The sequence below is a fragment of the Amblyomma mixtum genome, chromosome 4, assembly GCF_055824585.1.
Source record: "Amblyomma mixtum isolate Tamu chromosome 4, ASM5582458v1, whole genome shotgun sequence".
NCBI classification, from domain to species: Eukaryota; Metazoa; Arthropoda; class Arachnida; order Ixodida; family Ixodidae; genus Amblyomma; species Amblyomma mixtum.
This window is the reverse complement of record NC_143015.1, coordinates 61,650,501-61,669,648: the sequence shown is the minus strand read 5'-3', so window position 1 is coordinate 61,669,648 and position 19,148 is coordinate 61,650,501. Positions and strand designations below refer to the sequence as shown.

The 19,148-nt window shown below is 49.1% G+C and overlaps 1 protein-coding gene across 18 annotated transcripts in view; it reads left to right on the top strand.

The window, feature by feature from the left end:
- The first annotated feature begins 591 nt into the window (after positions 1 to 591).
- LOC149346592 (uncharacterized) overlaps positions 592 to 19,148 on the top strand; it is a 35,568-nt gene continuing 17,011 nt past the window's right edge. For 4 of the 18 annotated variants that reach the window (XR_016292409.1, XR_016292416.1, XR_016292421.1 and 1 more), the window contains exons 1-4: positions 595 to 1,086; positions 12,586 to 12,681; positions 14,161 to 14,283; positions 17,057 to 17,117. Coding sequence is in view for 2 of the 18 variants with exons in the window: in XM_089586508.1 (XP_089442634.1) it covers positions 1,085 to 1,086; positions 12,586 to 12,681; positions 14,161 to 14,283; positions 17,057 to 17,117 (282 nt within the window). In the remaining 16 variants the exon portion in view is untranslated. Of the gene's footprint in view, positions 1,087 to 5,626; positions 6,391 to 10,559; positions 10,658 to 11,407; positions 11,514 to 12,585; positions 12,682 to 14,160; positions 14,284 to 17,056; positions 17,118 to 19,148 lie in introns of those variants that run through there. The other 14 variants (XR_016292406.1, XM_089586505.1, XR_016292415.1 and 11 more) reach the window with 12 other exon arrangements.

Here is a 19,148-nt window from a genome sequence, read left to right as displayed (position 1 = left end):
GCCCAAATCCACACTTTTCCATTACCTTTGGGAATGTCCTTCCTCAAAGGCAGTATCCCCCATCCCCAATCCCACTCATTCTTCCTGGGAGGCTGCTTTACGGACCGCTCAGCCTGCCGGCCAGAAATGGCTAGTGGATCGGGCTTTACGTGAAGCACTAGCCCGTGGACTCCTGGACCAGTAGGGGACCACCCTGGAAGATTTTTTTTTTGTGTAATAAAGTTGTTTCCATCCATCCATCCAACTCTGTGGCTTGTGGACACCTCAATAACACTTTAAGCTAATTGCGGCCTTCATTGATGCGCTCTGACATAGGCAGCGTTGTAGACTGCGTTGATTTGGAGGAAAGGAAAGGCGCCGTACCAACACCGTGGTTTAGTGAACACCTCAATAACACTTTAAGCTAATTCCGGCGTTCCGTGCAGCTCTTAGGCTTTCGATTTTCACTACTGTAATCGCTAAACATGCTCGTAATTTGCTTTCGCAACCTTCCGGGCTTAACCAAGCTACGCCTCTGCCGATTTTTTCAGCCAGCGTCCGCTTCTGCGGACGAGGTTGTTGCGACGCGCGTCTCTTCTTTCTCTCTTTCCTGTTTTAACTGTCCTCTATCTGCACGTGGCAGCGGTGGTGGCTCGATCCAGTCAGCAGGCCCATGCACTTTCCTTTTCATTTATCTGCACGTGGCAGCGGTGGTGGCTCGGCCCGAGCCACTCGGCAGGCCCGTGCACTTTCCTTTTCATCCTTCTCAGTCGCGACGTCAACTTTCACTCACAAGGCACAAGTGAACGCGAAGGGGACCACGAGACCGTTAAAAGGAGAAGATTCACGTGATCACGATCATCATCATCATCATTTGCTCTGATGTCGTGACGCTGCGTCGAATCAGACGGGTCTGCGACATCATTGCGAGAAGACCCTGATGTCTTGGGACCGTGACACAGCCGAGTGGCCCAGGTCAGCGTTCCTCGTAACGCACAGAGTGGGACTCCTTGAAGGCGCCGGCAACTGTCAGAACGAGCTTTGAGAGCTACGAGCAGCCACGTCGACCGGCAGCAGCTTTCCACAACAACCGCACCGGCGTTGGATGTAAGTACACGTCGTCGTACACGATGAGGACTACAGTGCCCGTTCAGAGCTCGTAGAACCGCGAGGGCAGGAAGGTAGATACATAGCTCTATAAGATACCTCAATTGAACTCTGGTAGAATATTTTGCCTGGTAACTGGTATTTTGGGTACCATCGAAAACGCTACCACAGTTATTTGTTTCGCTCAGCAGTTATACCGTTCTCTATGCAATGCATGCCGCTGCAGCAGCACTCGACGCACGTCGCAGTTTGCTTCCTCGACGCATGCTGTAGGTTCAAAGGGTTTGTAACTACATGACGGGAGCGGTAGCCGGTCGTTACGTTTGCGGCTTACTCTTGGCCACAAGGATTGTCTCTGAGCTATTATTACATAAGAGCGTCCGCGGATACTGAGTAGCGCAACGGGTTCCTCCGTTGTGTGTGCTCAAGGCGGTGGCGACTCAAGTTCTCACTATCCTGTCCGCCTACTGTCGCAACCTAATGCCCTAGCATCCGCAACTAGGCCTAGTACTGAGAACCATTTAATTTGCTAGTCTCACTTGAAAAAAGTTTAACTTGGCGTTTTCACACCGAAGAGGAGAGGAATTCAGTCATTAGGACGCTCGGTTACTGAGCCCAAGTACCCGGGTTCGACCCCGGCCGCGGCCACCGCGTTTCGATGGATGCGAAAGGCAACAGGCGTTCCTGTACTGTGCGATGTCAGTCCGAGATCCTCAGGTGGTCGAAATTATTCCGGAGCGTTCGACTTCGGCAACTCTCTTTTAAGGCGAAAGCCTTTAATGCCTTATGCTGTCGTTAGCAATCCGTGTCGGCAGCCGTGTCTGCACCCGTGTCGGCAGCCGTGTCGACAGATGTGTCCGCGTTTTGACGGGTGTCCACCGAGATGACTGAGAATTACAGCGCCATTTCTTTTCCTCAAAAAGCGTTGCGTTCAAAGGGCAAGACATCGCGCCGAACGGATGGTGGCGTTCCGTGGACTTCCTGGCAGCGCTACAACACGCTGTCGCCTTCCACTGCTAAAGGCGAAGCTCAAGCACCATTAATTAGCAGTCAATTAGTGCAGAGTGATTAATCAGTAATTAGGCAGTCATTAGTAATTTGTCATTACTTCGTCATCAATTACGTGTGACGTCGTCTAGTGGTGACGTCACCAGCGTCACATAGGCAAAGTGGTGCGGAAAATCCTTTCGCCTCTACGCACTACAAACAGTCAAAGTGCCCCCTAATTTTTTTTCACCCTCTTGCCGCCGCGATAGCTCAGTGGTTATGGTGCTCGGCTGCTCACCCGAAAGACGCCGGTTCGATCGCGACCGCGCTGGTTGAAATTATTTGGAGGCGAAATTCTAGAGGCCCGTGTACTGTGCGATGTCAGTGCACGTTAAACAACTCCAGGTGGTCGAAATTTCCGGAGCGCTCCACTACGGCGCGTCTCATAGCCTTAGTCGCTTTGGGACGTTAAACCCCATAAACCAAACCAAATCTTTTTTCACCCGCTCCTTTATCTCTTTCCTTACGCCGCGATGTGAGACACATACCGCGCCATTTCCTTTCCTCAAGAACCAATTTTCGATTGAAAACTTGTTTTGAGGAAAGGAGATGGCGCAGTAACTGTCTCACTTATCTCAGTGGCACCCGAACCGCTCCGTAAGAATAGGATAAAGAAGAAAGTAAAAATATTAGAATTCGTTTTTGGTTTTCGCGGAAAGCAAATGGCGCAGTAATTTTCGCAACCTCGGTGGATGCCGGAACTGCGCCGTAAGGAAATGGAGGAAGGTGGCAGTGAAAGAAAACAGAGATAGGCGCCGTAGTGGAGGGCTTTGGAATGATTTGGACCCCCTGGGGATCTTTAACGTGCACTGACATCGCACAGCACACGGGCGAGACGCGTCCGCCGCGGCAGGGTTCGAACTTTAGAACGTCGGCTCGGCAGCAGAGCACCCTGAGCACTGAGCCACATCGGTGGGGAAAGTAAAGCTACGTCATGGCACTCATCGCTACGAGACGCGTCTTGACGACGCAAGGCGAGTAGGCCTTGCGCTGACGTGATTGGTTGCCATTGTTCGAGTTCCTTATTAGCTCTTCAGGCAGAGACCCTTCTCGGAAGACGTAGGTTGAGCAGGCCTTGTGGTGGCGTGATTGGTTGCCGCCGTTCGAGTTCGCTAAGAAATACATGAAGCTTTTCCTTTACACTTTTTCGAAGAAGAAATTCGCATCCACGTGAAAGATGGAATGAAGCGCCCCCAGCGCCGCGCCCGGAAATAACTATTCCACGGACTTAGTGATAACTATTCGATGGAGGCAAAATCCCAGAGCCTAGTCTACTGTGCGATGTCAGTGCACGTTAAAAAACCTCAGGTGGTAGCAATTTCCGGAGCCCTTCACTTCGGCGTCCCTCGTAGCCTGAAGTCGCTTTGGGACGTTAAACCCCCATAAATCATAACTATTACTTCGGGTGGTTCGCGTTTTGAGGGTATTTTACAGCAACGCTATTGTGATTTTTTTTTTCCGAAGAGACTTCTAGCCGTGCCCCACATGTTTCATGGGCATGTGTGTGTGTGGGTGTGTGTGTGTGTGTGTGTGCGTGTGTGTGTGCGCGTGTGCGTGTGTGTGTGCGCGTGTGCGTGTGCGTGCGTGCGTGTGTGTGTGTGTGTGTGTGTGTGTGTGCGTGCGTGCGTGCGTGCGTGCGTGCGTGCGTGCGTGCGTGCGTGCGTGCGTGCGTGCGTGCGTGCGCGCGCGCGCGCGCGCGGGGGAAGGGGGGTGGCCTTTCGTTAGTCCAACAGGCACACTGGTCAGTGGAGAAAAAAGGCTCTGCCCCTACCGTAACCGAGAGTATAGTAAGGATGAAATGTTTACGGGCATAACACGAAGCCTGCGCGGACACGACGAGACGCAGGCCTGACAAGAATGTATATGCAGCGCGTTCGAAACTGTCTAAAGTGCGTAGAGGCGAAAGCGTTTTCCGCACGACTTTGCCTATGTGACACTGGTGACATCACCACTGGATTACGTCACACATAATTGATGACGAAGTAATGGCAAATTACTGATTAGTGAATAATAACTGATTAAGGACTAAACACCAATTAACTGCTAATTAATGACGATTAAGCTTCGCCTTTGGGAGTGGAACGCGCCAGCGTGTTGTAGCGCTGCCAGGCAGTCCACGGAACGCCACCACCCGTTCGGCGCGATGCCTTGTCCTTTGAACGCGGCGCTTTTTGAGGAAAGGAAATTACGCAGTGATTCTCTGTCATCTCGGTGGGCACCCGAATGGCACCTAACAAGAAGGGACGAACGCCACCACCCGTTCGGCGCGGAGCTACCGGCGCTTGTATACCGGTCCTATAGGCAACGGGCAGTCGTCAGGAGCCGCCACGATCGCTGAACAACCAGCGCCATCTAGCGGGCAGGCGGGGAACATATCGCAGGATTGCTCCGCCGTAGCAGACGGCATGGCAGCCTTGCGCGAGGCTGGTAGAATGGCGGTGGAAAGCGTGCCGATAGTTATATCGGCGGCATTTCGCGATTTGGACGATTTGAATTCCTTCTTCCGAGGAGCGAACTTGAAAAAGGACAAGCTTTTGCTTGAAGCCGGTTACGTGCACAACGTGAAAGAGCTCGTGCTTTCAAGCGGCTCCGAAATAAGGGGGAAATGCATGGCGCAGACCCCTGCTACACGGGCGTTTCGAATGCCTTCCAACCGAATGTCATTCGACTCGACTGCCGAACTAACGCTGCTACACGAAGTTTTTCAACAGCATTCGGTTCAGATGACATTCGAGTCGACGGAGCTCCGCGGAGACATTCCAGATTTCTACCTTCGAAACGCGAACACAGCCCGAAGCGACCAATAGCCGTCGCTGCCGCCGTCGCTTCGCCCCGCCCACAGCCGCGCGACTGCTTTCGGCTCTGTGGCTGTTCATTTCGATACCGGCTACTCGCTTTTTTCTGCTGTTTGTTTAGCAAATAGTTCATGTTCCGTCTAAGTGAGTGCTTGCAGATAATAGTACACCAACGAACATTTACCGCGTGTGCATGAAATTTCCCCAGGAGTGCGCCGATGAGGACGACTGTACTCATGCTGCTGTTTACATTGCTGCGTATGAACAGCTTGTACTGGTTTGCAAGACATAAAACGAAATATGCGCTTTAGTTCTATTAAATAATCTCCTCTCTTCTGTACCGGTTGTACCCGTGCCTGTTTACGCAGTGCGACAATCTGTGGGAAGCGCCGACACGATCGCTCGCCTGAGAAACACTTGACAGCCGGGTTGTTGACATCGCGTAGGACCGGCGCTTCTCGCTAATTTTCCCGGCTTCCTCCGACATGCCCCGTACTTTATTTTAAACTACTTTATCCAGAAGCATGTTTGGTGACCGTTCGAGTTAACTGAATTGGCTTAACTTGATACCCACAAGCTAGCGACGGCGACGACTGCTGCTGGCCGTAAAGCACTGCTCGGCAGCCCGAGTCACACCGCCGCTTCCCGTTCATCGTATGCGCGTCCTGCGATGTAAGCAATAGTTGTCAAAACTACACTCGTTGACCATTTGCATTCGCTAAAACTTGTGAATTCGTTCTTCACAATCACCGATCTAACCCTGCAGGCTCGCCAGTCGTCGCTGAAGGGAACGGAGTCGTCGTCGACTGAAATTAATTTGGCAAGTGGTTGTCGCTAGTGAGTGTCCATGTGTGCACATGTGAAATATAGGCGCTCGTTTCGCTTATTTCCAATCCGCATAATGTATAAGCGCGCATGTATTCGCACCGTCACCTCATCAGCGCGTTTTCGCTCAGCCGCCGAACACCCGAGCGCATGAAAGCTGACCGTCCGCTGATCGGACTCGTCGGTGTCGTTTAGGCAAAAAACTTGTGCCACTACAATAATATTATAATAAACTAGATAGTTCACTATAATCACATGCTGCTGTTCACCGTGATAGTGCCGTTGTCGGACTAGCGTGACCGTAGTCGTCGTTGTACACTGAAAACGAGCTGAGAATTTCGAATGCGTTTGGAAAGTGCCGTGTAGCACCGCGGGAGTCCATCGAGTTCGAATTTCATTCTAAGTCTCGACTGCCATTCGACTCAGATGTCATTCGAAAGTACCCGTGTAGAACAGGTATAATCAACGCGCCGCCGAAGAGCGTGGAGATCGAGGTAAGCTACTTCTGTTCATCGCTTGTATTTTTCTGGCTCGCATCTCTCATTGTTATTTCAGATTGACAACAGCAGGAGAATCATTCGTATTTGACCCCGGCATTCTTCGCAAAAAGAGTACGCAGCCCAGCCGCGGCGATCAGGTAGCATGCGGAGCTGACTGCCAATGCGTGCGACGGCGAGCGTATCCTGTCTCCGCTGCGCTGCTCGCCGCGAGAGGCGCCTCCGTCGGCGCCGGAGTTACGTTCGCCCGTTGCCTATAGGAGGGCTTAGAGAGTCTCGTTAAATCTCGTACGGTGCCCGGATGTTCTCGTTAAAGTGCCCGGATGAGTGGAATTCAGTGCCCGCATGTTGGCTCTCGGTCTCGGCGTGACGTCACCACACTGCCGACAACGGGAGCTAAGAGCATTTCATGCTTCAAAAATGAGAAAGTTGTTTTTGAAAATTGGAGTCAATATTAAACATGCAAACGCCTTCCAAACGCCGGAATCTCGCCTTCGGTGACGGCGGTAGCCGCGATGCTGCTGCGATGCCGAAGAAACGCTGCCATGTGGTTCAGCCTTTAGTACGAACCAGAGGCGTCACCTGGCGTTCATCCTTGAAGGGAATTGTGTCCTGAGTGTGATTGATTTACTACCGCCCGCGGTGGAGAGGCATGTATTCACAAAATGAATGGTGGGACAGTTCAAAGCCTGCTAAACAACCTGGAGGCTAAGTTATTTCGAGAATAGACGTGCAAGTTAGACAGTACTTTGTTACTGGCGTCGCTGGACTAATACAGTCAGCTCTCACGTCGGCACAGAGCCCGAAGCTCTTCGCCGCTGCACGGGCCTCCTGGACAGCCGGAGCTGGTCCTGTAGTGAAGCATATTTTAGCACTTTGTCCCAATCTTCCTTGTCCTTGGCGTAGGCTAGCCGAGTGTCCTTCAGGACCCCTACTCTGGGAAGTAAAGTTTTACCACCACTAATATAGTCAAACGCCTTCCAAGCACAATTTCGCCTCGGGTGACGGCAATAGTCGAGAGGCCAACACGACGCCGAAGAAACGATGCCTTTAGTTCAGCCTTAAAAAAAAATATCGCGCGTTTATTCGGAAATTCGCAGATCTTTTGGAAATAGGGACTTGTGGACTTCGCGTCCTCTTCCAAATGACGTTACCTGCCCCTGTCACTCTCATCAGCCGACTTGAGGTCGTTTTCAGTGAATTTCCTATGTAAGAACTCTAAGACAACATGTGCTCAGTCCAGTGAATTAATTTCTTTTCTAAATAACGAAGTATGTTTCTGATTTGCTGTTTAAAACCTCTCACTTACTCCTGCTCGTTGTTTCTTTGTGAGTTTGCTGTTCAATATTTTGCAAATAATTTTTGCTGCTAGTAAGATTTCACACTTCTATTTCTGCTGTAGTGATCTGTTTGTGCGGCAGTAACGGACCATATTTTCTTGTCGCTGTATCCCAACTCGTATTAAAACCGATATTTGGGTTCTCGAGCTCATTGTTCGCTTATTTTTATACGCGAGTCTTAAAAAACCCACTCGTCCAACTCCCTACATACCGCTGTGGATTTGTTTGCTTAAGCCCAAGCTCAACTAATCGAATACTTTCCATGGCGGATGCGTTTCTATTAAGGCAAACTCGGGCCTAAATAACGCTCGAAATGATTCCGGAGCCATCCAGTACGATGTGCCTCGATGCCCGAAGTGCAGTTTTGGGACGTCATTCCGAACATATATCACCTCTTTCCTGACCCTCCTCCTGCCCTTTCCTCTTCAGTAATTATTTTGGCTATTCCACTTAGCCTGGTCAAGTAGGTAGCCACCGGCCTCAGCTGCTTCTTGGAGGCCCTAATAAGCGCCTCGCGGTACCAAAGCCCTGGTTACATAACATGATGTTCATGCCGGACCACGCCATCTCGTAGATAACCGATGAGCACCGCATCTGCGCTTCTCTGATTAGAAAGCTGATTATCTAGATGGCAGCCGCAGCACTGAGCCGCGTGAAATCTGAATTGGAAGCGCCGTGCGGTTACGCAATCTAAGTGCTGTACTGCCCGCGCACGCCGGACAACGCCACGTCCAGTGAACAAGGCGACTGGTCTGGAGACTTCCGTTGAAAAGTGTATAGCTTGCCGAGCATTGATAATAATCGAGGCAATGTGTAGGTTGACGTGCATTTCTGACTGGGCCATGATGGGCCGCGCGTTCTGAAGCTGTGCGTAACGATGCAGACATCGACACCACTCGGCTGCTCCTGATGTCGATGGCTATGGGATCGTGTGGAATGCCTGCATCGCGTGCTGGCGTCCCGGCGGCAGCGAGTCCTGTAATATTTGTCACACTACGTTGACCAGGGGATTTATTTTTGACGTCCAACTCTCTCTTTATTCCACTGCTACACACTATTCATTAGTGATTTGTTTAGCTTGCATGCTGCGATTGTCTACTATTGTGTGTATGTGGTTCCAACGCTCACTAAGGCGGGGCGCTTTTTTTGTGCACTCTGTCCGCGTTATTGTATTCTTGTGCTATAGAAGACACATATCTTGCAGAATATGTGCGAAGACCGAGAGTGTGCTTTTTGGCGCTGCTGCATTTAAGAACAAGAATTTAAGAAGAATGAAAAGTTTTCCTCGTAAAAATTTTACAGAAGAAAGCACGAGCCTAATCGTAATTTGGCTGACCTATTTCGCAACCCATCCTGAGAAGGCGGAGGCCTTCTTCAGTGTTACGTGCAGGCTTACTCGAGCCTAGAAGTTCCACTCGCTTCTAGCTTTTAAGCAGCGGGTGGTTTTGAATTGCGAGAAAAGTGGCTGAAATGACCGCGACGCTCCGTTGACCGACCCCATCTCTTATGTTACTGAATTAATTCAACGGAAGCTTTTGCTCATTAGCACAAAAATTTTGTCCGATAATCTACATGACTCCGGTCTAATACAAAACGAGACATTTGAACAACCGCGATAAGAAATGTCTGAACGAAGAATTCAGTAAAATATAAGCAGGGAAGTGAGACAGCGAAATCCTCCGGTATCGGGTCGAATAGAAAGCAAACCATTTGGGTAACCGCTGAACGAAGTCCCTGGTCCCACCATGTAACTTCCCGCAGATACTACATTTTGTTATCTGAGAACATTCGTTTTAACTTTTTTGATGAAACGGAGAGTTGCATTGATTTCCAGCCACTCGCTTTCTTTTTAGTGGTTCCAGGTAAAAAATTGACCTTTCTTCGATCTTGAAATTAAGTTTCAGTCGCTGGCGCCTTGTTTCAGTACATTTGCTGTTTTTCAGAGCTTTCTTCTTTTCACAAAATTTATTCTTGGAGTATGTCATATGATAACCTATAGACGCGCTCATGGCAGTTCAGTTTTTGGGCCTCGGTGAACTCGCGTTCCTTATCAGTTACTAGCGCTACACTACTAACTCGGACACGCGTAAAATTTCGCGCTTTGAAACTACCACCCAGATAGTTTCATAGGTTCCTGCGTTAATCTTACCATTCATTACCATAAGTTGTCCTTACTAGGCGAAAAAGTCTGGGGGGACTTTGACTTTTTAAAGTGCGTAGAGGCGAAAGTGTTTTCCGCACCTTTTTGACTGCCTCTGGGGCACTGGTGAAGTCACCACGGGATGACGTCACACAATACTAATTATTAAGTAATGACCCATTATTAATCAATGGCAGCTTAATGATTAATGACTACATGCTAATTAACTGCTAATTAATGACACTTAAGCTTCGCGTTTAGGAGTGGAACGTGACAGCGTGTTGTAGCGCTACTAGGGAGTCCACGGACGCCACCATCCGTTCGGCACGATGCCTTCCTTGCCCTTTGAACGCAACGCTTCTTGAGGAAAGCAAATAGCGCAGCAATTCTGTCATTTCGGCAGACACCTCAGCCGCACCGTACAGGAAGGGAGAAAGTGGGAGTGAAAGAAGAGACCGAAAGAGTGGCCGCAATGAAGGAAATGAGAATTGTATTCGACGAAAGGAAATTGCGCAGTAACTGTCTCACATATCTCGGTGGACACCCGTCATTTGTTTGTAGAGGAAGGGGGGAAGTGGGAGTGAAAGAAGAAAGAGAAAGAGGGGCCGTAATGAAGAAAAGGAATACGGTATTTGAGGAAAGGCTATTGTGCAGTAACACACATATTTCGGTGGGCACCCATCAAAAGCCTGACACCTCTGCTGACAAGCTTCTGCTGACAGCCTTCTATCGACAATAATGAGGCATTAAAGGCTTTCACCTTAAACATTGTTAACACCGTACGCAATAGTATATTGTGGTGGCGGAAACCCGGTTTTCTTCCCTGCAGATGGGCAGCACATGACAGCAGCAGCTCTGGATGCATACTGGGTCGTCTGCAACGCAAGCGTCGCGTGCATTGAGTGCCGGTCAAAAGGCACCCCAAGTGTAAGTCTTTCCTGGGGGAGACCTGGAGTATCTTAGTTAAAAATGTGCATTTAAAAAATTCTGGAGAAGACAAGAATTCATATGCTTCAACACTCACAACCACTTTAACGGAGCTAAATTTCTATAACCTTTCAATGGTACTCTTTTTACTTATAAGCACTTAGCCTCGTGAAAATGTGTGGATGGGGGCTACCATTACACAAACGTCCTGCGGCCTAGCTCTTTCTTTTGGTGCGGTTTCAGAGCTCTTGGTTCTTACATGGCGGAAAATGCTTTCGTACAGAGGGTTTGTAGCGAAGGCTGACGATGTTTCCTACAATTGCGGTTTGATGTATTCGTTGTTATCTTAAGCACAGTTTTACATAAGAAGATATTTGGTGAAGTATATTAACAGGATGGTGTGGCGTTGTGGCGCCATCCAAACCTGCCCCACCAGATTGTGAGCAAAATGCCCACAGTGGCAGGCGGCACTTATCTAAAGATTGCCCGCTCGGGATGAGCAACGTGGGCAGCACACGGCCCACCGCTGGGAGCACCTGCCATCGGAGGGTAGTGGCGCATCGCTTAACACTCCACCACTGCACTAGGAGGGGTGTGCGGACTGTAAGGAGTCGATCAAAGTATGGAATGGCCGTCTACATGCGCGAGAATTAACCCAGTACGCTATTCGCTATTGAGTCATGCCCATAAGGCGGAGCATAAGTGTACCCTTCTAATTTTTTTCTGCCGTTTTGGCGCTGCACTTTGCAGGAGCCGGTCTCGAGCCAGGTCCCCGGATGATGAGCAGCCGTGGCCAGCTACACCGACCGTAGTAAGTCCGCCTCAGGGGTGCCGGAAGTCAGGCCAAAAACTTCAGGCAGGCAGTTTGTTGATCTAAAGTGCGGTGAGGCGGAAGCATTACGCGCAGTGTGGCAGCTTGTGTCACTGATGTGTGGTTAAGGAGGTGATTAAGTACACAATTGTTTGTGAATCTCAAATGCTGGCGACACTGGAGGGCTTTTGGGATGCATCTGTCTGATTCGGCGCCTTTCTGCAAGCACTCTCCAGCGTCCTGTACAACGCCGCGGTGGCTCAGTGGCTATGGTGCTCGGCTGCTGGCCCGAAAGACGTGGGTTCGATCCCGGCCGCGGCGGCTGAATTTCTTTGGAGGAGAAATTCGAGGCCCGTGTACTGTGCGATGTCAGTGCACGTTAAAGAACCCCAGGTGGTCGAAATTTCCGGAGCCCTCCACTACGGCGTCTCTCATAGCCTTAGTCGCTTTGGGACGTTAAACCCCATAAACCAACCAACCAACCAAGGAAAACTACATATGCGTTGGCAGGCAGTAGCGTAGACATTAGCACGCTCTGACCGTTCCCATTCACTGATAAACTTTAGAACCACATCAATTTTATCGGTTGTGACTTCAGGAATTAGAATGAATCAAAAGAATTATCATTTCTTCCTCGTCTATAAATTTGACTACCCCTGCTGCAAAAACATCGGCACCGGAATAAAGAGTAAGAAAGAAGAGTAGGAAAAAACTTCTTACCGCTTACCTTACAGAGCGCCTGTGCTCAAAACTGATATCGTGCTCAGGTTTCTCTCTCCGAGCAACCCAGTGAGCTTGGCCGCGTGACCTTGCGAAGTCGTAATAACCTCCCACTTAAATATGAGGAAACGGACGCCCGTTGAGCTGTAAGTTAAAATAATGATTCATCAAAAAAGGCTGCTGCAGAAGAGCAACCCGGGTCTCGTAAGGCTCAATGGTGGCCGGACGACTGCGCCAGGAGAGGTGTGCGGACTCCCTGAGTTCGATGAAAGTAGAGAATTAATTACCTTGTGCATACATGAGAATTAACCCATTAAGCTATTGCGTCATGCCCTTAAGACGGAGCATAAGTGTTTCCTCTAATTTTTATATGCCGTTTGCGCGCTGCACTTTGCAGGAGCTGGTCTCGGGCCAGGTCCCCAGATGACGGGCAGTCGTGGCCAGCTACACAGGCCGAAGTATGTGGCCGAAAAGCAACATCTGACCAGCAGAAGTGAGAAACACTTTTATCAGAAAATATGTTTGAACATCATTGCAAGGCTTATTGGGGCCTAGTTGTGATGCCGCCACCGTCGGCTGTTCCTTAAAAGTTTCGGAGCGGATAGACAATATCTCGAGTCGATCTGTGAAACAAATCTTCGTGGCCATTCCCATTGACTGATAAACTAGGATCACGTGATCCTTTCGGTTGTGACTTCACGAATTAGAATCAAAAGCTTTAAAATTATTTACCTCTGATAAAATTTGCTTTTTCTGAGAAAGTAAAATTGCGTACAGCTTACCCTACAGCGCCTGTCCTCACAGCTGATTCCATGTGAGCAGCAATTATGGATATTTTCATTGCCTGAATAGAGGTTGCCTAATAAACAGTACTCGTATGGAGGCGTGTTCAGTGTGGCGCGTCGCGAAGGCTATGCGTCCTGCCTTAACCGGAGATGATACGGAGTGTATGACGACCGGCGATCCGCCTAGCCTACCGCTATCATTGTGAGGTTAGCGAATGTGAATCTAGAACGTTACATGAAACCGCTTGAGCACGACGGACCGACCGACTCATGGGACACGTATATCGCGTAGCAGAAATCCGGTCAACGGGCGGCAGCCCCTGGAACAAACATGGTGTATTGTTTGCTCCCCACCAGGACGATTTCACAGAGCACTTCGATGGACTGCCATGTCGAACGGAGTGACCACGCATGTAGGGACAGAGCACAATAACTGAATTTCCTGTGCGGCTTACGATTAGCCGCACAGGAAATTCAGAAAGGCCCCAGAAAGGCCCCATAAAAGAAAACGAGGTTTTTTTAATAGCTGTGAATGGGAACAAAATGATGGTCAATTTAGTGTGGTTAGACGAAATGCTAATCAGGTGCACTAGCACTTCGGTTTAAACTTCGATTTTGTTTTCAGTTAGAGGCTTGGGTTTGAAGGTCATTCAGCCTTGAAATAAAGTGCGCAGGTTCCACTCAACCCTGTGGGCACGTTGCCAGCTGCCACTGTGAAGCAGACTTTAAACAAACTTGACTGAGAGCCTCTAAAAGGCATGCAGGTTTCGCTGCAACTTTCTGCTTTCACGAGTGAAATGCATGATATTGGTTATTTTTGGTGACCATGGGTTGGTATCATGGCATGGTAGGCATGGTTTGGAAATTTTAACTTATTACGCAGTTTCCTTATCGTCGACGGCATGAATTTAGATCTAGCAGCGGGGCCAATATTTATCGTTCCTAAATTCCCGTTTCTAGCGAGTGCAGTCGTGTGTCCTTAATATGGACGCTCTGGCTCAAGACCCAAACTGTACTAGGAGCGAATGGTGCTGTACCGTGACCGAGGCGACTAGGCTGGAGACTCCCTTCGAAAAGTGGATAGCTTGACAAGCATTGATAATAATCGAGGCAGTGTGTAGGTTGACGTGCATTCGTGACTGGGTCATGATGGGCCGCGCGTTCTGAAACTGTGCGTAACGATGCAGACATCAGCAGCTCACGGCTGCTCCTGATGTCGATGGCCATGGGATCATGTGGAATACCTGCATCGCATGCTGGCGTCCCGGCGGCAGCGAGTCCTGTAATATTTGTCACACTACGTTGACCAGGTGAGTTATTTTTGACGTCAAACTCTCTCTTTATACCACTGCTACGCACTATTCATTAGTGATTTGCTTAGCTTCAATGCCGCGATTGTCTACTATTGTGTCTATGTGGTTCCAACGTCCACTAAAGCAATATGGCGGGGCACTTTTTGCGTCCACCCTCTGTCAACTTTATTTTTATACTTGTGCTATCAAAAACACATCGTGGAGAGAAGGAGCGGAAACACAGGATGCGCTTTTTGGCGGTGGTGTATTGAAGAACAGAATTTAAGAATAATGAAGTGTTTACTCGCATAAAATTGAGAGAACAAAGCACGAGACTAAGCGTAATGGGGCCGAGCTATTTGGCGACCCATCCTAAGAAGACGGAGGAGTTCTTCAGGTTAGGGCAAACTCAGTCCAGCATACAAGGGCAACTCGCTTCTAGCTTTGAAGCAGCGGATGGAACTGAAATGTAAGAAAAGTGGCTGAAATAACAGCACGGCTCCATTGATTTACACTATATCTTGCATTACTGGGTCAGACAGCAATATCTTTAGCTGTTTATTCAAGGAGAATTTGTACAGAATATTTGGACAGATAACACAAGGTTAGTGTCCGGTCCAATACAAAACGAGACATTTGGGCAGCCGCATTACCAAATGTCGAAACTAATATTTCAACAAAATCTCAGCAGGTAAGTAAGACAGCGAAATCATCCGGTGACTGGTCGGTTACAAAACAAGGCATTTGGGCAACCACTTAATGGAGGTGTGAATCATCGTTTGAACAAAATGTACATATAATTAATTCAAAATGCAAATAGCTGAACCGCATTCTTAGTTGATTTTACCGGAAAAAGAACTTCAAAGAGAGCTTGAAATCTCTTAGAATTTCTATTTCCCATGTTTTTGTGACCTTCGTCGGGATGAATTCCATTAACTAATCTCTCGCATTATGTATTGTTATGGAACAGAAGGTTAAAATCGTTGCCAACAGCATGCCTTGTGTTGTGAAAAGGCAAAATGATTATGATCGGCAGGACAGGAGAGTTAGTTGTTAATAGGCTATTTACTCGCAGATTCACTATATAAACGCGCTGACCAGAAAATGTTGCTGCTCGAAGTTGCTCAAACAAACATGTTTTTCCACGGACGATTCAGTGAAGAAGTTATGATCCATAAAGGTCGTTTTCGTCGACGTTGCAGAAGTGTTTGGTATTTGCCCGTGGCCCCATAACTAACGGAATAACTTATGCGGCAATGAATAAATGAACAATGCAAGCTGTGTGATTTTTTTTAGGAAAGTCGTTTCTTGTGTAGGCGGCAACGGCATAGTTTCGTGTCCTTCATTTGACCCTAAAATTCGTCATGAATGAATGTTTATATTGAAAAAACCACTAAAACTTTCTGACAAGGGGTGTAGAACAAATTGCATGTCTCCTTTTGCGGTGGAGAGAGCCTTAAAATGCTTTAGACATCACTGCGCTTAGCTTGAAAGGGGTTGCAGGACTCTGGGCAGGCTGGCAGGCACTCAGCAACGCAGGAGATACAGTGGCTAACATGGAAGTGGCACTGGAATGCACCTCTCGCAAAACTAGTCCCTGGTCCCACCTTGTCACTTCCCGCAGATACTGTATTTTATTTGCTGAGAACATTCGTTTTATCTTTTTTTGATGTAACTGAGAGTTGCATTGATTTCCAGCCGTTCGCTTTTTTTTGGGTGGTTCAATGTAAAGAATTGGTTTTTCTTCGATCTTGAAATGAAGTTTCAATTACTCGCGCCTTGTTTCGGTACATTTGCTGTTTTTCAGCGCTTAGTTCTCCTCACAGAATTTATTCTTGGAGTATGCCATATGATACCGTATAGACGCGCTCATAGCAGTTCCGTTAATGGGCCTCGGCGAACTCACGTTCCTCTGGTATCAGTTACTGGCGCTACACTACGAACTCGGACAAGCCTAAAATTTCGCGTTTGAAACTACCACCCAGATAGTTTCATAGTTTGCTGCGTTAATTGTAACCCTTCATTACCAAAAGTTGTCCTTACTAGGCAAAAATTCAGGGGGCACTTTGACTGTCTAAAGTGCGTAGAGGCGAAAGCGTTTTCCGCACCACTTTGACTGCCCCCTGTGGCACCGGTGACGTCACCACTGGATGAGGTCACACATAATTAGGTACTTATTAGTAAGTAATGAATAACTACTAATTAGTGACTGATCACGTCTTAATGACTAAATACTAATTAACTGCTAATTAATTACGCTTAAGCATCGCCTTTAGGAGTGGAACGCGACAGCGTGTTGTAGCGCTGCCAGGGAGTCCATGGAACGCCACCACCCGTTCCGCGCAGTGCCTTGCGCTTTTTGAGTAAAGGAAAGTGCGCAGTAATTCTCTGCCATCTCGGTGGACACCTCAACCGGTGGGAGTGACCTGAACGATGGACACCTGAACCTGAGTGGGAGTGAAAGGAGAGAAAGAGTGGCCCACAATGAAGGTATTGAAAATAGTATTTGAGGAAAGGAAATCACGCGGTAACTGTCTCACATATATAGGTTGACACCAGGTTAGTGGCATGGTAGTGGCGCATCGCTTAATCACTGCATCACTGCTCTAGGAGGCGTGTGCAGGCTGCCAGGGGTGTATTAAAGTAGACAATACCCGTGGGCAAGCATGAGAATTAACCCACGAGTATTAACCCATTACGCTATTCGCTATTGAGTCATGACCTTAACGCGGAGCTTAAGTGTCCTCTTCCAATTTTTTTTTTTTTGCCGTTTGCGCGCTGCACTTTGCAGGAGCCGGTCTCGGGCCAGCTACTTGGATGATGGGCAGTCCTGCCCAAATACACCGGCCGAAGTACGTCTGCCTCACGGGTACCGGAAGTCAGGCCAAAAAATTTAGAGGAGCACTTTGTCAACCTAAAGTGCGGTGAGGCGAAAGCCTTTTGAGAGGTGTTGCAGCTTGTGTCACTGATGTGTGGTTAAGATGTTAAGTACACAATTCTTTGTGAATCTTAAACGCTGCCGACATTGGAGGGCGTTTGGGAGGCATCCGTCTGATTCGATGTCTTTCTGCAAACACTCTCCAGCATCCTAGACAAGGACTAGATATGCGTTGGCAGGAAGTAGCGTAGCCATTAGCACGCTCTCGGCTGCGGAACGGAATGATGGTGGTTCGAATCCCATCGTGGACAACGATTTTGTTTAGGCCTAGCTGACTAGAAAAAGCGTGACACCTCTGCTGACAACCTTATGTCCACAACGATGCGGCATTAAAGGCTTTCGACTTAAAAGCCACACCTGACCAGCAGGGGTGTGAACCACTTTTATCCTAAAATATTGTTACGTGGCGGCCAGCCGAAGAATGAGGCGGGGTGAACCATGAGCAAGATATGATTTTATGACCGCTGGCCTAGCGCGAGCGCTCCGTCCCGCGCCACTGTCAGCTTCGTCTTTGTCACAATACCCGGGGCCTCCGAGCGATCGTCCCGATCGGTGACGAACAGACGGCGGAATGGCGATGGTCTTGAGTGGGGGGTTGAACAGTATGTGGAATTTGGTGCAGTGCTGGCCGCCACGATGAGAAAGATGAGAGAATGAGTCCCGGTCCACGAAGCATCCGGGCCGTAGGGTGCCAGGAGCTGACGGCCGAGGCCCTTGGACGCACCGAACGGCAGGGACAGGGGGGCGGTGTCCTCATGTGTGGGCAGGGTCTTGCGTCGTTCGGGTCTTGGGTCGGTCGGGTCTTGGGTCGGATGGGTCTTGAGTCGTCGCGTCTTGTGGTCCGGGCGGGGGACCGGGGCTGGGGTGTGCGGTGAGGTCGGTTCAGGTCGGGCGGGCTGGGGCACGGCCGTGCGGGGGGGAACAGGTACCCACGGCCGACGTCCACGGCAGGGGCAGGACGCCGAAGCTCGGTGACCAGGATGGCGGTGAAGGAACCCCAGCACCTCACACCGAATGTTACGTGCCGGCCAGCCGAAGAATGAGACGTGGTGAACCATGAGCAAGAGATGATTTTATGACCGCTGGCCTAGCGCGAGCGCTCCGTCCCGCGCCACTGCCAGCTTCGTCTTTGTTACAATGTGTTGTAGCATCGTCACAAGGCACATTTGGGCATAGTTTTGATGCCGCCGCCGTCGGTTGTTCCTCGAAAGGCTTCGGAGGGGGTAGACAATTTTTTCTAGTAGTTCCGTGAAGCAAATCTTCGTGACAATTCCCATTCACTGATAATCTATAGGACCACATGAACATTTTCGGTCGTGATTTCAGGAATTAGAATGAATCAAAAGTTTCATCAGTATTTCCTCGTCAGTAAATTTGACTATCCCTGTTGCAAAAATTTCTTCCCAGGAATAAAGAGTAAGAAAGAAGAATAGGAGAATAGGAGAAAATTTCTTATAGCTTACACTACACAGCGCCTGTCATCACAACTGATTTCGTGCTCAGGTTGCTCTCTGGTAGCAACCCAGTCACCTTGGCCGCGTGACCTTGCGACGTCTTGACAACCTCCCCACTGAAATGTCAGCAAACGGACCCCCGTTGAGATGTCAGTCAAAATAATTAATAATCAAAAAAGGCTGCTGCGGAAGAGCAACCTGGGTTTCGCAAAGCTCAACGCTGGCTGTGTTTCAGGGAGTAACCTGCCGGGCCAGTGACGGATCGCTTAATCGCTGTTCCACTGAGCCATATCGATATGAGGACATTGAGCGGCCTATGAATGTAAGCACGAGAATACTAATTCCGCGTATGGGTATCAACCCATTTACGCAATCGAGAGATAAATGCAGGTCAAAGTGTCGCCTCCCATTTTTATGCATATAGCTCTCACTTGAGTGGCGCTGCAGTGTCCCGAACTATGACTGGGCTAGCTGTGTTAGGTTGACATAAC